Below are 26,789 nucleotides of genomic sequence, written 5' to 3'. Positions count from 1 at the left end.
ATAAAGAATATCTCTTTGGTTTTGAGACTTTAGTCTTTGCAACTTCAGGGATCTTATCTATGCACAATCAGCTTGTATCACTTCAAAGAGAAAGGAAAACTTGAAATCGCATCATATGACCCCTTTAACGAGAATTAGGCTACCGAACATGAATAGGCTAAAATATGCAAGCAGACACTGTCAAAACGGCAATCAAGAAATGACCGATACCCTCGAAACAACACATGCATGATTTTCAATGTCAGCAGTCAGAATAATCCAATTTAAATGCAAAAAGTGCCCAATAGGCTGTGTAACGGCCCCTGACGGTTTTCTTCTGATTAAAAGAATCACGCTTCAACTGATGTCTTAACGTTTAATGTCTTCTTTTCAAAGAGTATAAGTATCGGCGTCATCGCCATCTTGATCCTATTTCGACATCACTTGAATATCGTGACACCCTTTGGATATCAACATCTTGACATCTTTACATCATGACACCGTGAAAAACTGAAACAAATAAAATTACCTTCAGATACATAACCTGTGAGTGTGTTTCTGTTTTTACCGCAGTTTAACCAAGTCTGCTTCTTACTGAACCAATATCAATACACACAGTACATTAACTTTGCAAATTAACAGATGAAATCCAAAGAATAAACAACATACCGTGTGCGCCTTCTAATCAGAAATCCAGGAGACATTAGAGGACATTTATGTAGGCATTCCTTCTAACAAATAATCTTACAATCGATCAGCTCTTAGCATTTGTGCATTTCTTTGTGGATCTGATACTCACATGGCTAGATCACGTGACAAATTCAACTAACGTTACACATATTTCACCTGCAGGTGTCACTATTACCCAGTATTTATAATACTCAAATACAATTTCCAAATGAACATTCATAATACATTACACACCATTTGTGAACTAAATACCTTTTCACAAAATAAATGACTGAAATACTTAAAAGAAAATACAACCTTTTCTGCGACAGCTACACTGCCACCAAAATTACAAAGATTTGTGTTCTGATCAGAATCAAATAAATCTGGTAATTTTTCTATAAGCTGACACTTAACCTTTGAACACCTTTCAATACCTTTGTAACAAGAATTATTTTAATTTTACTTGATTCTTCTTGACCAACTCTTATTTAGATGGTGAGATATCTATTTTGCATTATTCAGTCATTGTTTAGGAATTGTTCTCAACTATTATCACCAATTTTTGAACTGGACGCTCAAGGAAAGATGTTTGCGTCAAGCGTTCAAAATACATTTAAGGCAATTTATGACCCATTTTAAGAGCTGCACAAGTATGACATCAAAATACCATACAGACGGTTCCGTTATGCTTTCAAAATGCTCTCGAGGTATTTTGATGTCATACACCGATCGGTCTGCACTCGCAAACAAAGCCAAAACCTAGATATTTTAGGCAATATAGAAATCCTGGCCAGGACGCGTCCTGGGAAAATGGCACGCATGGTCACCCTATTTAAACTCCTATCTGATTTTCTATATTTAAAAAAAAAAAAGGTATTTTTTTTTATTTGGGCTAGTTAAATTAATTTTCGGGCTACCAAAATCTGAAGTGTACCTGCCCGAAGGGCTACCAGGGATTTTGAAATTTTGCGAGCCCTGATGCTACATAAAAACATTTCCATTGTCAAAAAATACATATTGCTTCAGTTGGGTTTGACTTTTACAACTTCACCAGAAATTTTAAATAAGCTAACCTTCAACCATCTGACATGCTAAAAACATTCTAGCACTGTAAACCTCCTCATTCCCCTTCCTAGTTCACTCTCTCTTCTTACTCACATCCTTTCTTTGGACTGTAAGTTCTTGTCCATCTGTTGGGTTGAAGGCCTTTTTTCCCCCCTCTTTCTCTTTTCCTTTATTGTGGGTTTCCGGGAGGATGAGAGTTTTAACTTATTGCCTCAGAGTTATGAGACATGCAGCAGGCAAACAGCAATCCAAATTAACACCAATACTGGACTTAGCCGCTGAACTTGTGAACTTCTTATTTTAAAAACTGTAAAAATAGCTAAAGTTTCCAGTTTCTACCACATGATTATCAAAGAGCTTATCCTGACAGAACCTGATATATAACAGAGCTGCACATTCACCATTAAACACATGCTAATGTTCATATGTTAGATGTTGACTTTGGAATATTTTAAAAGGAACTTTTAAAAAGACATTAGAGAATGTTATAACGTTAACACATATCATTTACATTACATGAATGCATTTGGCTTTTATCTGAAGCAACTTACAATTTGCAACAAAAGCAATTTGTCACAATGCCAGGTTTATTAGAAATCTAGATCAGGAAACAAGGTGAAATGCTGAATTTTTGTGTCTCTGTGCCTTAAGGTTGTGTAGTTGATAAAGGTGCATTTTCAGCTGCTTCAAATCGCATACAGATATAAAAAAATAAAGTTTCATCAAGTTTTATCATTATGGGATAATTTTATAGTTGGCTTTTTACAGTTGTGCTAACAGTTCAGACATTAGCTTAAACTTTTATGAAGTGTTGCTTTACTATACTTTAACCAGAAGCTTTCCACAGTGCAATTGGGTGGTTTTCAGTTTAGTTCGATTGGTGTAATTTAGCAGGCAATGTAATATATTTTAGGCACTAAAGTGTACTGAAGGTGACAAAATACAGCATTAGCTAGCTATTTGTAACATAAACATAATGTCTGTGAACACTTTCATTAAACCAGGTCAGTGCAAAATGTCTGGTAGAATGTATTTGCAAGCAATTCGACTTTCCAATGAAGATGTTTCACCACCCATCTCAATGACTTCATCGGCTGTTGGATGCTGGGGAATTCCAGCCATCAGACAGTTCCTAAAAGCCATTTGGATCAGCGACAAATCGTCTTCAATAGATACATTAAAACATCAGGGCATGTGTGGAAATTTAATAACGAGTTGCTTAAAAAAAAAAACATTCCCAGCACTTTTTTGAGAAAGGAAACCCACCATCTTTCCCGCTCTCTGATTTCTCTCTCAATCTAACATATTCCATCTATCCATCTGTATGTCTGTTTCTCTCACTTGAGCACAGATGCACTTTTTTTTCATTGGTTTTGGTTGTATGTATTCCTGTCTTACATTCTTTTTCGCCATCTGTCTGTTTAGTTCTCTCTTCCTGTCTCAGATTCACTGTCAGTCTCTCTTTGTTTATTTCAGTTCTTCTTACATAAATTCCACCATCTGCTTGACTGTTTGTGTCTTGGTGTTTGCTAGCTTTTTTTCTCTCTCTGACTTTTTGCCCTGTACCCAACTGCTCGTCTTTTTGGGCCTAGTGTTCCAGAGCGGATGGCCACCCATCAGCACCAGTTTATAGAAACTGTCTCCCCTCATCAAAACTCAGAATAGCATTGCAACTGTTTCAGAAGCAGCTGGGTGTTATTTGCATGAAAAATGACCTAATGTGAAATATTAGAAATTATGCCAAGGGTACTGGGAGGAAGGCTCAGATGAAACCTCTTTTACTCTTGCATATTACATGTTATGTAACTAGTCAAACAAAACGGTGGTTGTCTGACTAGCCACTTGAGCCGTCAGCTTAATGATGGACCAGAGTCTGTCACTAATATAAACAACACCTGCGAAGGGAAATTTGTTAGATGTGGGTTTTGTTAAATCGACCAGACAGTCTGTCAAGATGACTTCTGGCAGTAGGTACCATTGAAGAAATGAATGCGAGATGGACTGACAGAGGAGAAATTAGGTGACTGCTTTTAAAAATGATGGAAGAAGTGTCCTATTACCTTAATTTAATCTCAAACTGAGGTCCAAACAAAGTGGGTTTTCTCCACTTTGACAAAGTTAAGATGTCTGGCTGACTTGTACAGAGCAGCTATTGATAAAGAGTGTCTGGGTTGTTCCTCCTTCCACAAGTGAAATGTCTTTGATATTTTACATGAGCTTATGTGGGGAGGTTTTTAAGCATTTCAGCCAAAATTGTTCCAGTGAAAAACACATCAGTTACTTTTCTAAATAGCCTGAGAAATACTCTAGGAATTTAACGAATCCTGTCTTAACCTCCAAAACATACTGTATGTGTTATTTAAGCAATGTAAAGTTAGTGTTGGGGAGTCTTTCAGTTGAGTAACATGCTATCTGACACAGCATCTTATGACAAGGGTTTGTGTCTAGTGTTTGATGAATCTGTTGGGCCGATTTAATTGTGGCATGTATACCACAAAAAGGTCCATTTAATGTGGCATAAATGAATTTCCAGAGAAATCACAGTCATGGGAAACAGTTTATTGTGTCATTAAACATTTTTTTTATGTTTGAAACAAACTGAAACAAACATTTAAAAGTATGAATCACTACTACTAATCACTAAGGATTGAAAGTTCTGAAAGAAGCTGAAAGTTACTTCAAATAAATGTGGAGAAAACAAGACGCACACTGATTAGCATGACAACAGCAAAGAGAAAAGGTGGATCTAATGTTGCATTTCATTTTGAAACCGAGGTGGAGGTGGCTATTGGAGGTGGAGGATGATTTCATGAAATCATTGCTATCAAGCTCTCTTTTTACCTTTTTCTTTTACTTTTTTCTCATTCTCAGCTTGTCCATCTGGCACATATAAACCTGAAGCAGTTACTGGAGGTGTGAGTACCTGCCTTCCTTGCCCCGGCCCTCATCACACATCCAGACCTGGGAGTACAGATGTATCAGACTGTGTGTGTATGGAAGGCTACAGACCACACAACAACATATGCCAAGGTGCTGATCTATCTGCTTTATATCTATAAACATCTCTGCTAACATTTCTGTTTATAGATAAGTGTCTGTATTTCAAGCACTAAATTTAATCTTTCTTGTTGTCCCTACTGCAGCGGTGGTCTGTCCGGTTCTCTCTCCTCCAGAGAATGGCTTCTTCATCCAGAATGTGTGTAATAATCAGTTTAACTCTGCATGTGGGGTGCGCTGTCTCACAGGCTTTGACCTGCAGGGAGACGGAATCAGACTCTGTCAGCCAGATGGGACCTGGTCAGGAGTTCAGCCGAGCTGCAGAGGTAAGGCACACCTGGATTTTATGACATCACAGGTCCTGGAAAGGGGACACAAACTGATTTATTCATTACAAGAACCAGAAGCAGAGAGTGCTACATGGATGTCTTTATATAGCCACTGGTGCTCATTGGAGGTAAACATCAAATAATGTTCACCAAATAAATCATCACCAGGTGTCCTGAAGAAGGCTGTTTTGCCGAAACGCATAGATCTACTTTTAACTAGTTGCAATGATTTAAGCCAAGTTCATTAAAGCTTTTTTATCTTACCACGTGAGTGCCTTGGAAGTATTTCGTCTACATAATCTGATTTATTCATTGTTTTTTTCTTTTCCTTTTGTTTCACTTTTTCTTTCGTTAGCTTGCCCACTCCCAACTCTAGTGTCATTTTTTTGCCTCTAATTCCATCTAAGTGAAAAACATATTGGTTTTATTGTCAGTTTATGTGTTACAGAATTGGAAGCTCAAAGGGCCTTTAGTCACCCCATATGTTTCATCACCCCCAGAAACGCTTATATACTGCAGCCTTTGAGTATGTATGCGTGTGTGCAGAGGGGCTCATAAAGCCATTTCTCTGCCTGTCGGCCTGCTGCACTCTGAGTTCATGTGTGTTTAGATAGCTAGAAAGTAAACTCTAATGCTTTGCCAACTATGTGAGTGCTTACACACTTGAACAAATGAATACAATATGTATATGCCCAAACCAAATCACAGGCTCAGACAGATGCATGTATGCAAGTTGACCTGTTAAGAGTTCCTTCTCTTGTGACCTCAGGCCTGAAATAACAATATTTTGGTTTTTCTTTGTATGGAAATAAATTACAGGTCTCAAAGTCCCAACCACAGACTTAGCTACACAGGCAGCTACCAGCCACCCTCTTCTCAAGCATTTTCTCTTTTCCCTCCCGTTTGCTCTTAAAATCTCTCTTCTTCTCTAGTCTGTCCATCTTTTCCATTTTTGTTTCTCCCAGCTGTCCATTTTAGCTCAGTGTCGTTTCATGGATTAATTTAAATGCAGCAAAGTTTTAATAACATAGGACCAAACCTTCTGTGCGATGCTCTAACCCCTGTCTGGTGTGTGTGGTATTTCCCCATAGTTCGCTCTTGCCCAGATCTCTCTCCGCTGCGTCATGGAGTACTGAACTGCAGTGAGCGGACCACCCCCTATAGGCTGGAGTGTTTGGTGCGCTGTGAACAGGGCTATAGGCTGCAGGGCAGAGCTAGACTCACCTGTCTGGCCAACTCGCAGTGGAGTGGACCACAGCCCCGGTGTGTTGGTAAGATTGCAGTTCTATGTGTGTTTATGTAGGGATAAAAGGGCTGCAAATTGATGGAAAAATTTAAAAACCTACTTTGTAGTGACCTACCTGAAGAGAAAACAGATTCATGAAGGGACTACAAGCTGTACAGGTTAAAGCAATAATAACGGCTCTATCTGACCCTATGGACCAACCGCAGTACAAACCAGGGTTTTTCAAACCACAGTTTTCCCTTCAGAAAACATTTGTAATGCGCCTCCAATCCAATTATCACAAAAAAGCTTTGTGCTTTGTTACTTCTGAAACAAAGCCTCAGCATTCAAATCCTGTACATTTTATCACAAAATTAAAGCAATAAATGCCATTTTGACATTCTTAAATGTGGCATGACAGATAACTGTAGCGGTTTCAGTTCAAGCGGCAACACAGAGCGCCACTTTATTACAAGTTATAGTGCGAAATAAACAAATGAACATTAGAAGGTATGTTAAAAGAAAAAGTACAGCTTCACTCAAATAGCTCAATCAGCGTTTCAACCGAAAGAAAGACATCAAATAAAACAGCTTGTGAACAATGTCAATTAACGTTTCGTTTACCTCAGTAAAGTTATCCAGTGTTCACAGTTTGTTATTTAGCTATAAAAACACTAGAGGGAGCAGTTTATTATATATGTATGTTTAAATAAATCTGTCATGAAGACAAGTTTTTACGAAAACTACCTTATGTGCAATTGAGTTGTATACAAACGTTTTTATTTGAGTGTGATTATTTCTGAAAATAAAAACTCTCTTTAACTGGTAGTTGGGCAGAATTAGTACACAGCAAGACTCATCGTCCTGCCAAATTTAAACTGTAATCACATATATTTTTGTGTAGTCAGCTACACAAAGTCAGCTGTGGCAGCCACTTAGCCAGTTTTCACCCACAAACCTACAGACAGAGCTGGGTAGATTACTTACAAACTGTAATTCTTTACTGATTACAAATTACATGACAAAACTTTTAGTTAGTAGTGTATTGCATTACATTACACATTTTAGGTAATATATTCAGACTACTTTTTGATTACTTTTAGATGACTTTTAACCTAACTCGTTTATGACATTGATTTAAACAGTTAAATCTTGTACCATATTGATATAAAAATACAAAGAGAAAGAAAATATATTCCATTCATTGTTATTAACAACAAGAAGTGCATTAAACACTACATTACGTCAAGGTTTCCCAAACTGGGGTTCGTAAAGGAACTGCAGGGGGTTTGTGAGTTTAATTAAAAGCTAATAATTCATAAAAATGTCAAATTAAAATGAATAATTTTAAAATAACATCAATCAATTAGAACACTTACTAAAAAATTAAATATTTTATTTGTTTACCTCCATGTCATGTGTAGGTTATTTTAGAAAGGAACATTTAAAAGATGAAAAAGAGGAATTAAGGAGAATCAATAAATTACAAATAATTTATTGCTCTTATGTGAATAATATGCAATTATGTAATCAATAAAACTGTAACTAGTCTGATTATGAGTATTTAATATATTTTATATAATTTAATCTAATTACAAGTAGTTAGTTTTGGAATCTGATTACCTAATCCAGATTACATGTAATCAGTTACTACCCAGCTCGGCCTATAGACACCTTATGCTTGGCTTCCCATATAAAAGCAAAAGGCATCTGTGAGAATGGCAAGTCAAAATACTCTTTTATAGCTTTTAACAATTTGCTTCTTAAATAACTGTATGTTTTTTGATCTGTCCGTCCCTACCTACTGTCAGTCAGCATTGCTTTGCTCTTCTCGATTTCTTCGATCTTTGTAGTTGGATTGTTTGGACTGATTTTCCAGCAATGCCTTTGGCCCATTTAAGTTGTATGACATGTTTTCTTGTCTTCACTGTAATTCTTTCACTCGATTTTTTCTGTGCTCATCATTCTCTCTTGCTTTGGCAGTACAGGGTGATCCAGATGTCAGACTGAAAATCATTTGCTTGTGCGAGTATGCGTGTGTTGAGGTTGTTTCCAAGAATGTCAAGCAGTGTGGTCAACAACCGCTCTTACATTTCCCTTTCTGGAGATATTTTTGCACGCTCTCTCTCACTCTCTCATTCTTTTGATTTATCTTTGTGGAAAATGCTTGTTGTTTATGTTTGACTGTGTTTCCTTTTCTTTCTCTCTTTCTAAGAGGTGCGCTGTCCTCCGATTGTTACTTTGAAGCATATCAGTTTGTCACCCCCTGCCTGTGGGGAGAATGAGGTCAGGACCGGAGCGTCATGTCAGTTAACCTGTCCTCGAGGTTACAGTCTCATCAGTAACTCTGAAGTCAGATGTCTGCCTTCTGGAAACTGGAGTGACAATCTACATAAAGCAACCTGTAAAGGTGATTTGTTTTCGGTTTGTGTTTATAATGACAAACAATATTATGTTTTGCATGTCCTTGTGCATATACATCTACACATGTGGCTGAAACCTCCCTGTTTGTTCTGCTGTAAAATGATGTGTTGCAATGGGACAGATGTGCTGCCAGTAAAACAGGTGCATTAAATTTGTTGCTGCAAAACCTTAAGATGATGAAGAACAGAATAAGTGGAAGATCATCAAACAAAGTTGCACCATTGTGTAAAACTAAAGAGTTCCAAGATCATAAAACATCAAAACCGCCCCTCCAAGCTGGAACCAACCAAAGGATCAATTCGTTTTGGCCTTCACTTCTGAACCTCTAAGATTTACTGATGAGAGGAGAGATTGTGTTTTCTGTATTTATGTGAGTTTGTGGCTCATCAGTGTCTATAGAGATTAGGGCAGAAGACAGCGTTTGCATCTGATGCGGGTTCTTTCTAGGACCTATTAGTCTAATGATAAAGTATTTGTTTAGCTTGGAGGGACAACAGAGGCTGTGTGATTAATAAGCTCTACTCCAAGCTGGATGTGATATTAATAGTCAGTCAATAGCTGTCAACACAGCAACACCAACAAATGCTCTGTGCACATAGACTTCACATGAATCTATTCATGTAAACATGAGAGTTGTATCATTAAAGGAACGGACATATGGGTTTGGAACAATGTGAGGGTGAGGAAATCATGACAGAACTTTCATTTTTGTTCTCTTTTGGCCCTATTACTGTACCAGTGAAGTATTTGTTTGGCTTGGATAGAAAGTGCAGACTACGTGATTAGCATGTTATACTCTGAGCTGCATGTGATAACGATACACCTCTGTAAATAGATCATATCACCGCAACACCAACTACTTCTCAACATGAATCTAGACTCGCATCATCAAACAAAGAGTTCACCCAAGAATCATTTATTCACCCTCATGTTTTAAACTCCCTTGACTTTATCTGTTCCAGTGAACACGAATGGTGATATTTAGCAGAATGTTCACACTGTTTTTTCTATACATTAAAAAAAGCATTTTTGTCTTTATTTTCCAAGTAAAAATATCTAAACAGTAAACATTAGCAACTTTCTTCTTGAGTATGTTTTTTTTTTTGGTCTGACCTTAAAGATTTGCCACTGACAAGATGGAATTTTTTTTTTTTTAACTTAGTTGTCATTTATTTTTTTTAATCTATGCTGTATGACTGTGACTTTTTGCCAAAAACGTAAACACATCAGGAAGTATTTGTTTTAAAATGAGGTTTTGCCTTTCTTCCTCAGGTTGTGGTGCAGGTGACCCCTGTTCTAAACCCTATGCAGCCTTTCCCTGTAGGAACTGAGTTCATAACATACACAGCAACCGACCGCACAGGAAACAAGGCCAACTGCTCTTTCACTGTTACTGTAGTTGGTGAGGTTGGATTCCATCTACAACTGATAGTAATTTACATGGTCTTATTTAAATGTTGTGTTTTTGCCAAAGCACTATAATATATTATTTTTTGCCTTTTGCAGTATAATAGCTTTGTTCTATACTCTGTTCTCTTAGATACGGAACCCCCCTTGATTGACAGGTGTCGATCTCCACCCACAGTTAAAGCCACTGGGAAAAAAACTGCAGTATACTGGGAAGAACCTCAGTTTTCAGACAATTCTGGTAAATACAAGTTTAATTTTTAAAAAAAGACAAAAAAGTGTTTAAAGGTGCACTAAGCAGAATTTAAAGTTAGGCTGCATGTTTTCTGGCAAATTATATCATCAGTTACTCCTTTAAATAGGAGAAAGGGTACTCATGAATATAAATTCGGTCGTACTCAAATAATTTAACATGATCTTTTACTATTTTAATAAATATAGACAGCAAATAGAGGAACAATGTCAATTGTTAGGCCATGTTTATACTTTATTTTTATGTTCAGATAAAATAGTAAACAGGTCCAGGAAATTGTAGGCCTTACTGGAATGATCTTGAATCTGGTGCGTGAGAAAATGAATCTTCAGGAATTGACGTTTGGTACAATCATCACAGAGAGGCTTCGATTCAGGACACCTGTGGAGGTTGAATTAACTTTTAGTAGCTGCAAGGAATGGAAATGGTTTGATTTATGAACATTTTAAGAACTCTGGGAAGGAAATGCTTTCCTACAAAAAATATTTATTGATTTGGCACCTTAAGCAGCAATAAGGATTGGAGTCAGGATTTTGGTCTTGGACAGGTAAAATGACTTTAGTTTTATCCTAGAACTGCAAATACAGTGAACAAAGAAAGAAATTAAGTTTATGATACAGTGGTTATGGAGTATGGAGTTAACCACAGTTGTTGTGTTAGAATAAAACAAGATAAGAAAAGATCAGATAAATAATTTGTGCACACAAATGCATTTGTGCAACTGCACATGCACTGCAGATTCCGCAAGATAATTCATTTTGTTCTTAACCAGTTCAGATGTGAAACCCTAATATATATATATATATATATATATATATACAGTATATTTTACATTTCTCAAAATATCATCTTTTTTGTTCCATAAAAGAAACTTACTCTTACAGGTTTGGAACAACATGAGATTGAGTAAATGGCGACAGAGTTTTCATTTTTGCATTAACTATTTAGACTTTTTTTTTAAATGATAAAAAAGTTCCACTCCAAAAGGGATGGCTTTTTACATTACAGATGTTTTACATAGCGCATACGATGAGATAGCTAGAGGTAATGAGTGACATCATTATGGCATGTTTACATCAGTAATTAAATCAGTAATTGGTAATGCGGTTGACGTTATGGAGACTTTCGAGCCCTGAACTGATTTTCTCCTCTGTAGATATAGAGCCTCCATGGATTCAGTGTCCTGGTGATGTCATCACAGAGACAGATGAACATCAGAGGTCAGCTAACATCAGTTTGAGTGCACCCATGCTTGGGGACAATTCTGGAGATGAGGTGAGTTTTACATCAGCTCTTTAATTTTTTATTTTCCATTTTGAGTCAAAGGAGCAGGTTTTGTGTATTTGTTTTAAAATGAGGTTTTGCAAGTTCCAGGCCTATTCCAAACTGTCTGACAAATGTCTGGGTCTGCTGGGTTTTGGAGGGAGTTTTGTCTGTACTAAATATAAATCAGCGTCAGGGTGTGGGCATGGAAAAACAAAACATGCTGACGTTGGGGTAGTGTGGTGTGACGTTGACAAGCAGCCTCAGTGTGGTCACAAAACCTTATTTTAGTAGATATATGTATGAAGGTTTCATTACAGTTGTGGCTACTGATATGTGCATGCAAATAAGCATGTGTGTCTTTGAGTGTGTGGAGTGTATATGATCCTTGAAAGACTCTATTGTCTGACCGCAGTGTAGCACCCTTAGTTCTGTGTCATTAAACAATCTAGCAATTACTCTCCTCTGGCACCAAGGCCTATTATTCCCAGGCCTCGTGAGGAGCAGTACAGTAGCATAGCACCCTTTGTAGGACTTTGTGGTTGACCAGAGCGAGTCCTTGTGGAGCTCCACATTGCTCCCTGTGGTAATGTCTGTGAAAGTACCTGTTACATCATTGGCTAATGGCAGATTGCACAACTAAAGCGATGTGTCTGCAATATTGCAAACAGATGCAGGTGTATATACACTACATGGCCAATAGTATGTGTACACCCGCCTCTAATTAACGGGTTTAGCTATTCTAGTAATTCCAGTGAAGATAAATCTTAATACTACACCACACAGTGACGTTCTAGGGAATTGTGTACTTCCAAATTTGTTGCAACATTTTGGGGAAGACACTTTTATGCTCGAGCATAATGATACCCTAGTGCACAAAGCAAAGTCTGCAGAAAAACTGATAACTGAGTCTGGTGTGTAAGAACTTCTCTGGCCTTCACAAAGCCCAGACCTAGCCTCAACTGAACACCTTTGGGATGAATTGGACACGCTTTTGTCTGAATGGGAACAAATCCTGCAGCCATGTTCCAGCATCTAGTAGAAAGCCTTCCCAGAACTCTGTAAGTGGTTATAGCTGCAAAGAGAGAGATTAATAGAGATGTTTTGTTTGTTTGTTTTTGCAAATTAAATATACAGGCACATATTGATTTTATATAACATTACATGAGGTATTCACTATACTGTACCAAAGTTTGGGGTCAGTAAGATGTTTAAATGTTTTTGAATGAAGTCTTTTATGCTCAACAAGGCAGTAAAAGTGATACTGTGAAATTTTCTTATTTAATATATTTTAAAATGGAGTTTATTCCTGTGATGGCAAAACTGAATTTTACCAGCCATTACACTAGTCTAATGTCACATGATCCTTCAGAAATCGTTCTAATATGCTGCTAATTGAAAACCTGTTGCTGCTGATCAATTTAATGCATCTGTTATGAATAAAAGTATCACGTTTTTTTTTTTTTTAATCTTACTGGACCCAAACTTTTGATTGGTTGTCTATATAATAGTGTGCTGCTTCCTAGCCTGTATTAAGTAATTTACTTTTTATTTTTCCTTCTCAGGAGCCTATCTGAATATCTCTAGTACTCACTCATCTGGAGATGTATTTCCTGTTGGAGAAACTTTAGTGTACTACACAGCCACAGACCCTTCTGGAAACAACCGTACCTGTGAACTCATCATTACCGTACAAGGTACTGTATGTTTGCATGGACTGTCTCATTGTTGATTAAGAAATGTCATTCCACACAGCATGCTTTATTTTCTTAAGAAATAAAGTACTCTGCTATAATCTGACTTTGGATCTGTCTAGCCAGTTAAGCTAAATGCTGTGATTTTTTTTCCAGATTACACTGTTCCTATTTAAATAAACTAATTAATTCAGTGGCGCTAAAGGCTGTTTCTAACCTCAGGTTCAACCTGTGAGAAGCCATTCGTGCCAGTGAATGGGGATTTCTCATGTGCCAAGACAGAGGAAGGAACAAACTGCTCTCTGATATGCAGACAGGGTTACAGTCTCACCCATGATGCCGTGCACAGCTACTTTTGTGCCAATAATGGAATCTGGGAGCCGCGCCGCTCACCAGACAGACCTGATTGCTCCCGTGAGTATTGCTTCACTCTTGCTCAACATTTGTCTTTCATTATTGCTCTATGTATTTTCCAATTACAGATTCAGACATATACTATCTTAGACACTGCACAGACAAATCTCCTCATTTTTATGCTTTTCTTTGAGCTTATGTATGTGTCTCCTATCTCCCATTTACAGTGAACAGAATTGCAAACAATGGCTTTAAACCCTTTGAGATGCTATTTAAAGCATCCCACTGTGATGACCTTGACTTGCTAAAGTCCTTCACGGGGGAGTTTTCAACTGTTCTTAAAGATATGGTGAGATCTGACACACAAGTATATAGACATGTACAGTACATGTACTGTGGCCACATGACTTGAATTATATCTTGTTATCCCTCATTGTTTTTTTTCTTCTTTTAATTTTTTTTAAATAATCATAATCCCATAGGTTCCTAAAATCTGCGGTGGAGATAATGTTACCTGCAAACTGGAAATGACTTTACCTGGACAGTGTCTGGAGTATAACTATGATTATCCAAATGGATTTGCTATTGGTAAATAATGGCATGCCTTTTCACTAGGCTGTGTTATTATTGTTTTTGGTAATTGAAATAAAGCTGAAATTAAATAAAATAATATTAAACAAACAAACAAAAAATTAAATAAATGTAAGTTGAAGATTGCTAGATTAATTATTAACTAAAATGAAAATTAATTAATTTAAATATATTAAATATGAATTTTCACTGATAAGATTGTTTTTAAAACAATTTTTTCTTACATTTATTTTAAATTATTTTCTTATAGATTAAATTTGTGATAAACTGTAATTTCTTTTTTCTCCTCCTCAGGTGCTGGAGGATGGGGCAGTAATTGGGGCTCTCAAAATGGCCAGGACTACGCATATTTTGACACTGGTTTTGCTCCAGAGCACCACTTGCAGCAAGATGGTTCATCACAGCATGGGTATCACATGAGGACCAAACGCCATCGTAAAATCACTGGCCCTACCAGAGAGCAAAAGATACAAATTAATTTCAACATCACAGGTAGAGAAATACCAACTATTAGGCTAACTAGTTAGGCCCTGTGCCTAATTCAAAATTAGTTTTACATCCAAAGCTAGTTGCAACTTCTCCCAACACCATTCCTTTTTCCCAGCAAGCATCCCACTGCCCTTGTCGAGGAATGACTCAGCGGAAATAGTCAATCAAAGACGTTTGCTGAGGGCACTTGAGCAGCTGACCAATCGGCTTAAGCGGACACTGAGCAAGCAACCGTTCTCTACCTTCCATGTGTCGTCAGAGATGATTGTAGCGGACCCCAAATCCTTAGAAAGTAAAAAAAAAGCAACGCTGTACTGCCGGCCAGGGTCTGTTCTCAAAGGCAGGGTGTGTGGTGAGTTTAAAAATGAACTACATTCAATGAAATCCACAAGATACATTCAAAAGGGCACATCTGATATAGATTCCAAACTAAAAATGTGACAGGTATTTAAGTGTTTTTGGGTTAGGGTGAAGAGCTGCAAACATCTGGAAAACATTTGCCACAATTTAACTGCAAGTTTACCATAAAAAAACGGTTTTGCAAAGTGCCAGCCAGTTGCATATGAATTGGTAATAAACACCTTTGTGACCTCCTTGTTGGTTTTGACCCATAGTGCAATGCCCAGTAGGGACGTATTTCTCCCTGGAGTATGGCGAGTGTGAGAGCTGCTGGAGAGGGTCGTATCAGGATGAGGAGGGGCAGATGGAGTGTAAGTCATGCCCAGATGGCTTCTCCACTCCGTACCTCCATTCACGCAGCCTGGCAGAGTGCAAAGGTAATCAGTAAACTTGATTTATTTATCTAAAATGATCTGTCTGTATGTTTGTTCATAAACCTACTCATCACTCCATTCCAGTAGAAAACCACTTATACTGTAGATGGGATCTCTAAGTGTGTCTCTGTGATTGTGTGTGTGTGCATACTTGCATGTGTGTGCATGTTTCCAGCACAGTGCCAGCCTGGCAGCTCGTCATTAACCGGGTTGGAGACCTGTGAGTCCTGTCCTTTAGGGGAATACCAGCCAGATTTCGGCTCTCGGGCCTGTCTGCCCTGCCCTCCCACCACGACCACTGTCAATAGAGGGGCTCTAGATGTCAACGAGTGCGGTGGTGAGATGTAACAACTGAAGAATTATCACTAAAACACACCTAAGAAGTACTTAAACATATGTGACCCTGGAGCACAAAACCAGTCTTAAGCCGCTGGGGTATATTTTTAGCAATAGCCAAAAAAACATTGTATGGGTCAAAATTATCGATTTTTCTTTTATGCCAAAAATCATTAGGATATTAAGTAAAGATCATGTTCCATGAAGATATTTTGTAAATTTCTTACCGTAAATATATCAAAACGTAATTTCTGATTAGTAATATCTAATATGCATTGCTAAGAACTTCATTTGGACAACTTTAAAGGTGATTTTCTCAATATTTAGATTTTGTTGCACCCTCAGATTCCAGATTTTCAAATAGTTGTATCTCGGCCAAATATTGTCCTATTCTAACAAACCCTACATCAATGGAAAGCTTATTTATTCAGCTTTCAGATGATGTATAACTCTCAATTTCAAAAAGTTGGCCCTTATGACTGGTTTTGTGGTCCGGGGTCACATTTAAGATAAACATAAAAGCTAGATTTATAAGAAAATTACCATTTGGTTTCTCTTTCTTTCTGTCTTTCCAGTACCATGTTCCACAGGTCATTTCTCCCGGACAGGTCTTGTTCCGTGTTACCCATGTCCCAGAGATTATTACCAGCCTGAGGAGGGCCGTTCCTACTGCCTTTCTTGCCCCTTTTATGGTACCACCACAATAACAGGGGCCAAAGCTATCCAGCAGTGCTCCAGTATGTTTTTTACATTTATTCCAGTCATTTTATTTCCCTTTGTTTTCCTGCTATTCAGTACACTACCGTTCAATTTTGTGTCTTGTGCTCTCCAAAGCTTTTATTTAATTTATTTAACAAAAATACAATACAAAAAAGTTGTATTGTAAAATGTTATTGCAATTTAAAATAGCAGTTTTCTATTTTAAAATATTTTATAATGTAATTTATTCCTGTGATGGCAAAGCTGAATTTTCAGCATCATTACTCCAGTCTTCAGTGTCACATGATCCTTCAGAAATCATTCTAATATGCTGGCTTGGTGCTTAAGAAACATTTCTTATTATTATCAATTTTGAAAATGGTTGTATTGCTTCATATTTTTAGGATTCTTTGATGAATAGTAAGTTAAAAAGAACAGCATTTATTTGAAATAGAAATCCGTTGTAACATTATAAATGTCTTTACTGTCATTTCTGATCAATTTAATGTGTCCTTGCTGAATAAAAGTATTAAGTTCTTTAAAAATCTTAGTGACCCCAAACTTTTGAATGGTAGTGTATGTGTCCAGATCTGATGCTGGGTATGAATAGTTAATGCACGTAATTTCTGTCACCAGTGGGACCAGTAACCAGAATTTCAAAAATAATGGTTGTTTCCACTCGTCAATTGTCTGCTAAACAGCTTATTATAGGTAGGCTTGGTAAGCGGTAGCATTTTAACATAAATAAATGTCACGCTTCGCCTTTAATGTGATATGAAGTGATGCTTGTGCAAGACCATGGAGTGTAGAGGGTTTCTTCATTCATTCATCAATCAATGGAATATATAGGTCATTTTCAGACTTTGGGTAGGTGTATGAACGACTTGCAATGAGAATCCAATGCACATAATGGAATCTGATTCTCTGTACACGCAGGAAAAAAGTGTCTCAGTGTGGAAAAGATGAGGATGGTGAATGCCTTTGGAAAATGTTTTCCAGTTTTGACAGCAGAAATTCTCCTCTTTCACATCTTTTTTATGCGTGTGTTGTGCTTATTCTGTCTGTTTCATTTTCTCATTTCTGTCTCCTCCTTGTACTTTTTTCCCTCTTTTCTCTTGGTCTGACTCAGGCTTTGGCTCTAGTTTCCTGCCTAAAGAGGAAAGTGCAACTGCAGCGCCAGAAGTTGTTGTGAGAAAGGGTTATCAAGCCAGTAGCCAGGTGAGTCGTCTTCTCACTCTCAGTAGTTGGTACCCAAATCTTTGAAATTAATGTTTGAAATGTATTCTTTGTATGTTGGGATCACATATAGTGACCCTAAAAAGAATTGGGACCTATAAATGTATATATGCCTTTGCATTAAATACTAAATACCAAGTGTCTTATTTGAAGGAAAGATAGCACAAACAACATTTCACAAAAGTATTGGATCATGTTCCTAATTTATGTGATCCTAATTTAAGTTCACTTGCTTGAACTTGAAAAAAACTGACATCATAAAGTCACTAAATAGTTTTTACTTTAGTTAAAATATTACTAAAGAAAGTTCTTGTATCATTTTGTTTGAAGGTGCCAATTGCGTTGCTATTTTTTAAATGAAATTTATGAAATGACGTTCAGATATGTTTTTGGTGAATAGTGAACCTTACCTATTGTTGTTGCCTATTGTATTGTTGGTGTCACAGCACCCCCTGGGGGCTGAAGTAAAATAGCTGAAAATTTAGTTCTTTTCTCTGCTGCAGATGTTCCATGAATGTCTCCTGAATCCGTGTCAAAACCAAGGCACTTGTGAGGAAGTCGGCGTTGGATATGTATGCACCTGTCTTCCAGGATTCACAGGTTTGGCATGTTCTGTTGCCATAACTCACTAGTAACATTGAAAAACCAGCTGTTAAGTTCAGTCGGCTTATGGAAAACAACTTTCTAACCTTTATAGTTGTCCTATGTACCGTTTTCTCGTACTTTCTGTAGTTCTGCGTACTGCAATGTGTTTCAAGTTGTTTTTGGGGCAACTCGGTTGAGCCAACTAAATTTGTTTTAATAATTTAAAGGGGTCATATGATGCTATTTTAAAGATCATTATTTTGTGTATTTGGTGCTCTCTCTCTCTCTCGCTCGCGCTCTCTCTCTCTCTCTCGCTCGCTCGCTCGCTCGTGCTCTCTCTCTCGCTCTCTCGCGCGCTCTCTCTCTCGCGCTCTCTGTCTCGCTCGCTCGCGTGCTCTCTCGCTCTCTCGCGCGCTCTCTCTGGCAGAGTCTTAACTTTGATAAAGAATATCTCTTTGGATTTGAGACTTTAGTCTTTGCAACTTCAGGGATCTTATCTATGCACAATCAGCTTGTAACACTCCAAAGAGAAAGGAAAACTTGAAATTGCATCATATGACCCCTTTAATAATTGTTTTAAAATAGTCTGGTAATATACTATATAATGTTGATAGATTTACCTCAGCCTCTGTGATTGAGATGAATCACTGCCCACTTTTTTCCTCATTTTCCTCATTCATTGCCTTACAGGAGCCAAGTGTGAGAGCGACATTGATGAATGTGATTCTACTCCTTGTCAAAATGGTGGCTTGTGCAGAGATGGCATGGGAGATTTCCAGTGTCAGTGTCAGCCTGGGTTTGTAGGTAAGAGAAAAGTGACATCAGCTCAGCTTCACACTGGGGAATCCCAATGTAACTGTAAAAGCTGAGTTCTACGGTTGAAATGTTTGAGGCAATTAAACCCCAAATCCAAAATTCCTCTCTATTGCGGGTTCTGAAACTTTCCTTTAGTCTAACCATTGTGATGGATTTAGCTGTCTCTGAATCTCTTGAGTCTGGCAGTGGAGCTACACAAGCTCGCATTCTCAGAACCTTACAGCACTTTTTCCATTCAGGCCATTGTCTCTCCTCTTTAAAATGTGGCCATGATTAAGCATGTGGCTGCCCTAGATATGGAGAATTGAATTGAAGTGTTTTTGTTCTTTTTCAACTGTGTGTCTGGGGTGTTTTGTTTGAGGTGGCAAGAGAGGCAAAATTTGAAAAGAATATAATTTAAAGTACGAAGACAAATCAAAACAAATATAATGAAATATGATCTCAAACAGTGTGTAAACTGCTTATTATTTTTAAAGTAATAATATTCAACATTAGCCAAGTTTCCATCCACTTTTTGTACTGTTCTGTTATTGACAAAGTAAAAATGCCTAAAAAATTAGCAAAATCATTTTCCTTTTTTACTGATAAAATGTGCGTAATGACATCGTCATTTTAAAAAAGTGTATGGTAAAAGAAATCTGCCCAGAGACTGATTAAACTACTATAGGTTGATTAAATAGTATGGTAATATAAACTCTAATAGGAATATTTAAGTATTGGCTGCTTGTTGATTGTCACCAATGTGAGGTAAAATGATATTCCATATGTTTTTGTGTGTTATATTTTGTCTCTGGAAGGCTTGACGTGTGAGGCAGAGGTGAACGAGTGCAGCTCTTCTCCATGTTTGAATGAAGGACTCTGTGTGGATGAAGTGAATCACTTTATATGTAGCTGTCCAGATGGATTCACAGGTCAGCACCGCACCTCTGCTACACCTGACCACTTACATATAATGTCATTTATAATATAATACATTAAACTGTAAGTTCTTAAATTGTAGCGCACCGATCGAGTTTCAAGGAATATCTTTGTCATTTACAACTAGGTCCACGTTGTGAGTTGGAAATAAATGAGTGTGCTTCCAGCCCATGTCAAAACGGAGGTATCTGTAAAGATTTGGAGGGTGGGTATTTCTGTACATGTCCTCAGGGCTTCACTGGCGACAATTGTGAGGTTGATGTTGATGAGTGCTACAGCGCCCCCTGTCTGAATGGAGGAACATGTGTGGATGCTATCAATGATTTCAGGTTAGTGAGGAAGCCTTTGTAGAAACTGTTTATGCATATGCATTAGGAAGATGGTTATAATGCGTTGTATTTATTACAACTGACATATGATAGATAACAGACTTTGTCTCACATTTGCGATCAGGTGTGAATGTGTGAATGGATACAGAGGCAGACTATGCCAGGTGGACGTAGACGACTGTGATCCAAATTTGTGTTTGAATGGCGCGACCTGCGTGGATGGAGTGGCCACTTTCACCTGCCGATGCCCTCCTGGGTTCAACGGAACCAGGTGTGAGACAGGTATAGAGGGAAAGAGATGAAAAAAAAACATCATCATAGAGAGAAGTTTTACAAAGGCTTGTTAGAGACAGTCTTTGTGTCACTTTAATTGAGATTTAATTAAGATGCGTTCCCAGAAAAGTTCCTAGCAGCAAAGGATTCAGTAGACTGTTAATTTTCACACCCTGTTATACAGTACAGAATACATTTTTCATAGAAGTTTTCTAATAAAGTTTGATCTACTGTGACAACAAACTAATTTTTCAGAACCAAAAACTTCCTCCCCAGTTAAAAAAGGTCATTTATTAGAATTAAGCTACAAAAATATTTGCTTTGAACTTCTGCATCTTTCTGACATTAGAGAGATGAATGTTAGCAATAAGAAAATCATTTATAATTTATTTTTATAAATCAAATTGCCATTTTTAAATATGTATTATTTATTTGAGGTAAAACCTTTTTTTTGACATTACAAGTTAACCACAAATATACTGATCAAAAAATAATGTTATGAATGTTCAGATAATTAATATGACCCCTTGATAATTACATATCATCTGCTGTCTTTTCCTTTTTTTCAAACAGAAATGCCCTACTCTTTTGATCTGGAGTTTGAAGTTTCTGGTATCCATGGTTATGTGATGATGGATGGTCACATGCCATCACTTACACAGATCACATGTACATTTTGGATGAGGTCATCAGACACTGTTAATTATGGAACTCCCATCTCTTACGCTGTGGAGGGAAGTGACAATGCCTTCCTCCTCATTGACTATAATGGGTGAGAGCTTTATTTAAAAGTTGCAAAATTTGCATTTGCATAACTAAACTAAATATGATTATGATTCTATGATCGGTTTAACAGTTTTACATTATGCAAGTTCATTTTTCCTACACCTCACTCTTGTTTATCCGTCACTCTGTTTTTTCTTACATTCTTCTCTTTTCCTCTTCCCTTTTGTTTCTCTCTTACTTTCAGGTGGGTCTTGTACATTAATGGCAAGGAGCGGATCACTGACTGCCCAGCAGTAAATGATGGCCTCTGGCACCATATTGGTGTATCATGGCGCAGCAAGGATGGTGATTGGAGAGTTTATATCGATGGGAGCCCTTCAGATGGAGGGAAAGGACTATCCGTTGGCACTACCATACCAGGTTGACCTTTTTACCTAATAAAGAATTCAAACAAACTGCCAGTTCATTAAGGCACTATTACTGCTTATGGTGCTTCAAAGAGAATGTGTGTCCCAAAACTGAAATGTCTGCTCTATACTTGCTTTAAACAGGAGGGGGTGCTCTGGTACTTGGACAGGATCAGGACCAGAGGGGAGATGGCTTCAACCCAGTGGAGTCCTTTGTGGGCACTCTTAGCCAGCTTAATATATGGAACTATGTTTTAACACCACAGCAGGTAACAGTTTATACACATTCCTTATTCTTACTCGTAAGTTACCAGAGTAAAGAGTTCACTGAGACCGAAAAAATTAAAAAGTTTATATTTCTAATATTCTCAGATCAAGTCTCTGGCCACTAGCTGTCCACGTGATCTGCAGAAAGGGAACGTGTTTGCATGGCCTGACTTCTTAGGAGGAGTCACGGGCCGAGTAAAGACCAACAGCAAGAGTGTTTTCTGTGCTGGTAAGAATCAAGTCAAGTCATATATTATTATTATTCAACCATTGCATGGGGGAACAAAACACTGCTGTCCTTGTAGTGAATTTTCTATAACATTTCTAATTTTAGGAGACTAACTGCCACAGATTAACAACAATACTCATATTTTTATCAAATGTTATCAAATGTATCCTTATATGTACCAACCTAACGCATATAAATCATTATAAACTTTGAGACTAATGGATCATAAATCAGTCACGTAAGTATGTTTTTATGTACTGGGGAGAAAGTGTAACATTTATTGTCCACTGTTTTGGTCTTTGTTAGACTGCCCCCTGGTGGATGCTTCTGTTCCTCAACTGCGCTCATCCACTAAAGCTGTGAGTCCGGGCTCTAAGGTGCAGTTCTCCTGCAGTCCCGGGTTCTATCTGGTGGGGGAGCCGGTGCAGCAGTGCCTAAACAGAGGCCAGTGGAGCCACGCAGAACCAATATGTGAACGTGAGTGATGTGAATGCACAGATATGCAACAGAGGACACACAAAAGCATACACTGGCTGTTTAAACAACCACACGTTCAAAATGATGGTCATTTGGTACGTATGGTTGTTTAAACAGCCAGCCACATTTACAAATATACTTACACTGTACTGATGTACAATCATACAACTTAAATTGAACATTTTCAAATGTAGATAAGCACATGCCATAACACAAATAGATGAATAGTTTGTGCACATACTCGCATGTACTCCATATACTCCATATACTCACAATGTAGTATTAACATTACTCATTACCCAGTACTAGGACCATCATTAATCTACCAGGGCCTTTCTCTTTATCTGTAGGTGTGGAATGTGGTCTTCCGCCTGACCTGGAGCATGGGCAGTATCATGGAGAGGATTTCTATGCTGGGAACACAGTGCTTTATCAATGTAAACCAGGGTTCTACTTGCTAGGGGAGAGTAAGATGTTGTGTACCAACAATGGTAAATGGATTGGCAACCCACCTGCATGTCTGGGTAAGATACACAGCAAATCAGGGAAAGAACCTGAGAGAAGCTTTCAATAGACAATAGGTCTATACCAGAGTTATCAAGCATCACTATACACAGGTGCACCTGGAACCTAGAATATCATTTTACATTTTGTTTGTCTTTGTTGTGTTGGTTTGTGCTCATATTACAGATGTGGATGAATGTTCTCTGGGCTCTGAATGTGATGAGCATGCTAGTTGTCAAAACACCGATGGCTCTCATATATGCACCTGCATACCTCCTTACAGTGGAGATGGAAGAAACTGTACAGGTAACACAATCTCCTAAACTGGACATTTATAGTTTCCACAGGTTGCAGATGACTGCGCTTACAGCCCACACAGTAACATGTTTATTAACTAAAGAAAATTATTATTATTATTTTTTTATTCTCACTAGAGCCGGTAAAATGTAAAGATCCAGGTTTTCCTGAGTTTGGGCACCGTGAGGGCAGTAATTTCATCATGGGCAGTGAGGTGGTCTTTTCCTGTAAGGAAGGCTTTGAATTGATCGGCTCATCCCATCTATCCTGCACAGAAGAAGGAATTTGGAAAGGAGATGTCCCATACTGCAAAGGTAGGCCTAGCTTTTATATCTGTTTATTGGAGCTGTTCTGTGCCTGCATACACTGGTCCATTCAACATTTGGGGTTAGTATGATTGTTTTGAAATAAATAATTTTTTTTTTATTCAGATAATTATTATTAAAATGAAGTATCACGGTTTCCACAAATTGTTTTCAACATTAATAATAATGATAATAAGAACTAAGTTACTTGAGCCCCAAATCAGCATATTGGAGTAATTTCTGAAGGATCAAGTGACACTGAAGACTGGAGTAATGGCTGCTGAAAATTCAGCTTTGCCATCACAGGAATTAATAACATTTTTATCTATATTAAATAAGAAAACAGTTATTTTAAATTGTAATAATATTTCCCAGCATTACTGTTTTAATGTATTTTTGATCAAATAAATGCAGCCTTCCTGAGCAAAAGAGACTTATAAAACAAAAAAAATCTTACCAACCCCAAACATTTGAACGGTAGTGTAGCAAATAAAAAAACAAAGCTAGCACGCATAACAATTACTTGAACATAATTCTTGATTTATTCTTTAGTAAAATCAAAGGAGTCAAGCTAGTACTAATGGAAATATAATGGAAATATTCCTGTCGAAATATACTGAATGTTATTGGGTAATAGTAGCAAACAAGCTTGTCTTGGGATCCGAATGGTTGCAGAAGTCTTCTGTGTAAATGTAATCCAACTGCCCCCACACACACAAATTGTTTCTCAATCTCAGTGGGAAACTGGCTTGATTACAGAGATATAAAATGTCTGTGCATATATAGGTACCTAATCTGATAAAAAATTGATCAGCTTTGTTCAGTCCATGTTACTGGAAACATTAAGCAGTTAACAATCCAGCAGACTGAGCGTTATCCTGAATCTCAGCCAGCAGCTTTTATGAGGCTTTTATACCTTGTCATCTCACATTACTGTATGTCAATTAGAGTTACATGTATTTTGTTTTGGCGGATTTCCGATACACTCTGGATGCATTGCAGTGATGACGTCAGTTACTGTCTGAAGTCTGCACAAAACGCTGAGCATAAGCTGTTTCTAATGATTTCCACCAACAGCCCTTTCCTGTGCTCATCCCACTCTCCCTGAATATGGAATCATGAATGGGTCAAACTTCACATACGGAAGCAAGGTGACTTTCAGGTATCACTGTCACTGTTAGATGTAGTCGGTTTCTAGAGGTATTGTATAGTAAATTTTAAAAGACCTGCTTAAATATGAGAGAGACTACTTTTGTTTAACAACATAATGGGAAAGGACAATATTTTTGTGCGTTTGTGTGTAAATAACCTTTTCATTTTCTGCTCCGCTGCAGTTGTGAGAAGGGCTATGTCCCTCAGGAGCCAATAGAAAGCCAGTGTCAATCTGATTTGAAGTGGAGCAGAGAGCCCCATGTTTGTCAGCCTGTTACCTGTGGTGAGCCTCCAGTGGTGGATTATGCGGAGTATACCCTTAATGGGAAAGTGTACCTCTCCACACTAACCTACACCTGCATAGAAGGATACAGGTAAAGTCTGATACATTTTCATCACTGACTTTATGAAAAGTGTAGCAGGAACAGTATAGGACAGGGGTCGGCAACCTTTTATAAACAGGAAAACCCCGAACCCTGGTATAAACAGGAAAACGTTTTCAAATGGTATGGTTGGTTCTTATACAATCTAGATGTCAGAGAATGTATTGACTTTCTTGTTTTTTTGGTGTAAAGATTGCAGGGTGCCATGGAACTGAAGTGTGAGTCATCAGGAGAGTGGGCATCTCCTCCCCCCATGTGTGCCAGAGTGGACTGTGGCAAACCTCCTCCTTTGAAGGATGCTGTGATTAAGGGCGACAACTTTACACTGGGTAGCAGGATCATCTATGTTTGCAAAGAGGGGTAATTAACCTCATATATGCATATTTTGTTGCCAAAAGATTTGATCAGATTGTATTTGTTTGTAATCACCAAGGACTGATGTTTGATGCCCTATTAAATATATTTTTCAGTCACTCTAGTAATGATTTGTAAAATATGTCTTATTGTAGTTACACCCCCCTTGGTGTAGAAACTCAAGAATGCCTCCCAAGTGGCAACTGGACTCGTAATTCTGCCCAGTGTGTGCCTCGGTCTTGTGGACCACCACCCCAAGTTGACCATGCCTTACCTGTCACTGGACACCAGCTTTTTGGAGACACTGCTATCTACTTCTGCGATGATGGCTACACTGCTGGTAACAATACAAAACTGTTCTGCAATGCCCAAGGTGTTTGGGCACCCCCAGATGGATTTGGCATTCCTCACTGCATTGCCAACTTCTGTCTGCGTCCTCCGGATTTACCTCATGCCATTCTGGACTCCATCAACAAACCAAAGTATGCAAGCAACACAGAGGTCAGCTACAAGTGTGAGGAGGGCTTTGTTCTCAACACAACAGGAACCCTGAAATGCATGATAGGGGGAGAGTGGACACCCTCGCCTTTGGACATTGGCTGTATGCCTGTCAGATGCTCAAAGCCAGACAGTATTGAGAGGGGTTATGTAAGTGGGAACAATTATAGTTTTGGAGCGGTGATTGCATACAGCTGTGATAAAGGGTATTTTATTCGAGGAGAGAAGAGGAGAATTTGTAAAGCCAACGGTGAGTGGGGAGGTGTCTTGCCCACATGCCAACCTATTTCCTGCCCCAGCCCACCTCGCTTGGCAAATGGTTTTATCCAGGTAAATACAATACTGTCTCCCAGTGATTCATGATATTTTAGTACCATATTGATTAGATTTTTAGTGTCTTATTTCTAATTTATTTAGACAAAATTAAATAGAATTTTAATATTGATGCATCCCTATTAAGGAATATTTGCAATTCATTTATTT

General features: G+C 37.9%; 1 protein-coding gene across 1 annotated transcript in view; it reads left to right on the top strand.

Annotated features, from left to right (window-relative positions):
- svep1 (sushi, von Willebrand factor type A, EGF and pentraxin domain containing 1) overlaps positions 1-26,789 on the top strand; it is a 72,875-nt gene that overhangs the window by 33,529 nt on the left and 12,557 nt on the right. Inside the window, exons 4-36 of the mRNA XM_016490853.1 lie at positions 4,588-4,746; positions 4,860-5,039; positions 6,134-6,313; positions 8,483-8,691; positions 9,964-10,093; positions 10,232-10,339; positions 13,180-13,311; positions 13,531-13,722; positions 13,890-14,011; positions 14,145-14,250; positions 14,548-14,745; positions 14,858-15,094; positions 15,357-15,518; positions 15,691-15,852; positions 16,427-16,588; positions 17,680-17,768; positions 18,290-18,386; positions 19,062-19,175; positions 19,985-20,098; positions 20,233-20,434; positions 20,559-20,716; positions 21,281-21,479; positions 21,678-21,853; positions 21,985-22,109; positions 22,213-22,336; positions 22,643-22,813; positions 23,164-23,337; positions 23,504-23,623; positions 23,752-23,928; positions 24,997-25,081; positions 25,254-25,445; positions 25,647-25,814; positions 25,964-26,636. Coding sequence (XP_016346339.1) covers positions 4,588-4,746; positions 4,860-5,039; positions 6,134-6,313; positions 8,483-8,691; positions 9,964-10,093; positions 10,232-10,339; positions 13,180-13,311; positions 13,531-13,722; positions 13,890-14,011; positions 14,145-14,250; positions 14,548-14,745; positions 14,858-15,094; positions 15,357-15,518; positions 15,691-15,852; positions 16,427-16,588; positions 17,680-17,768; positions 18,290-18,386; positions 19,062-19,175; positions 19,985-20,098; positions 20,233-20,434; positions 20,559-20,716; positions 21,281-21,479; positions 21,678-21,853; positions 21,985-22,109; positions 22,213-22,336; positions 22,643-22,813; positions 23,164-23,337; positions 23,504-23,623; positions 23,752-23,928; positions 24,997-25,081; positions 25,254-25,445; positions 25,647-25,814; positions 25,964-26,636 — 5,597 coding nt within the window. The remainder of the gene's footprint in view (positions 1-4,587; positions 4,747-4,859; positions 5,040-6,133; positions 6,314-8,482; positions 8,692-9,963; positions 10,094-10,231; positions 10,340-13,179; positions 13,312-13,530; positions 13,723-13,889; positions 14,012-14,144; positions 14,251-14,547; positions 14,746-14,857; positions 15,095-15,356; positions 15,519-15,690; positions 15,853-16,426; positions 16,589-17,679; positions 17,769-18,289; positions 18,387-19,061; positions 19,176-19,984; positions 20,099-20,232; positions 20,435-20,558; positions 20,717-21,280; positions 21,480-21,677; positions 21,854-21,984; positions 22,110-22,212; positions 22,337-22,642; positions 22,814-23,163; positions 23,338-23,503; positions 23,624-23,751; positions 23,929-24,996; positions 25,082-25,253; positions 25,446-25,646; positions 25,815-25,963; positions 26,637-26,789) is intronic.

The sequence above is a fragment of the Sinocyclocheilus anshuiensis genome, unplaced genomic scaffold, assembly GCF_001515605.1.
Source record: "Sinocyclocheilus anshuiensis isolate Anshui unplaced genomic scaffold, SAMN03320099.WGS_v1.1 scaffold426, whole genome shotgun sequence".
Taxonomy (NCBI): Eukaryota; Metazoa; Chordata; class Actinopteri; order Cypriniformes; family Cyprinidae; genus Sinocyclocheilus; species Sinocyclocheilus anshuiensis.
Note: the sequence above shows the minus strand (reverse complement) of the source record. Positions and strands in the feature narration are given on the sequence as shown.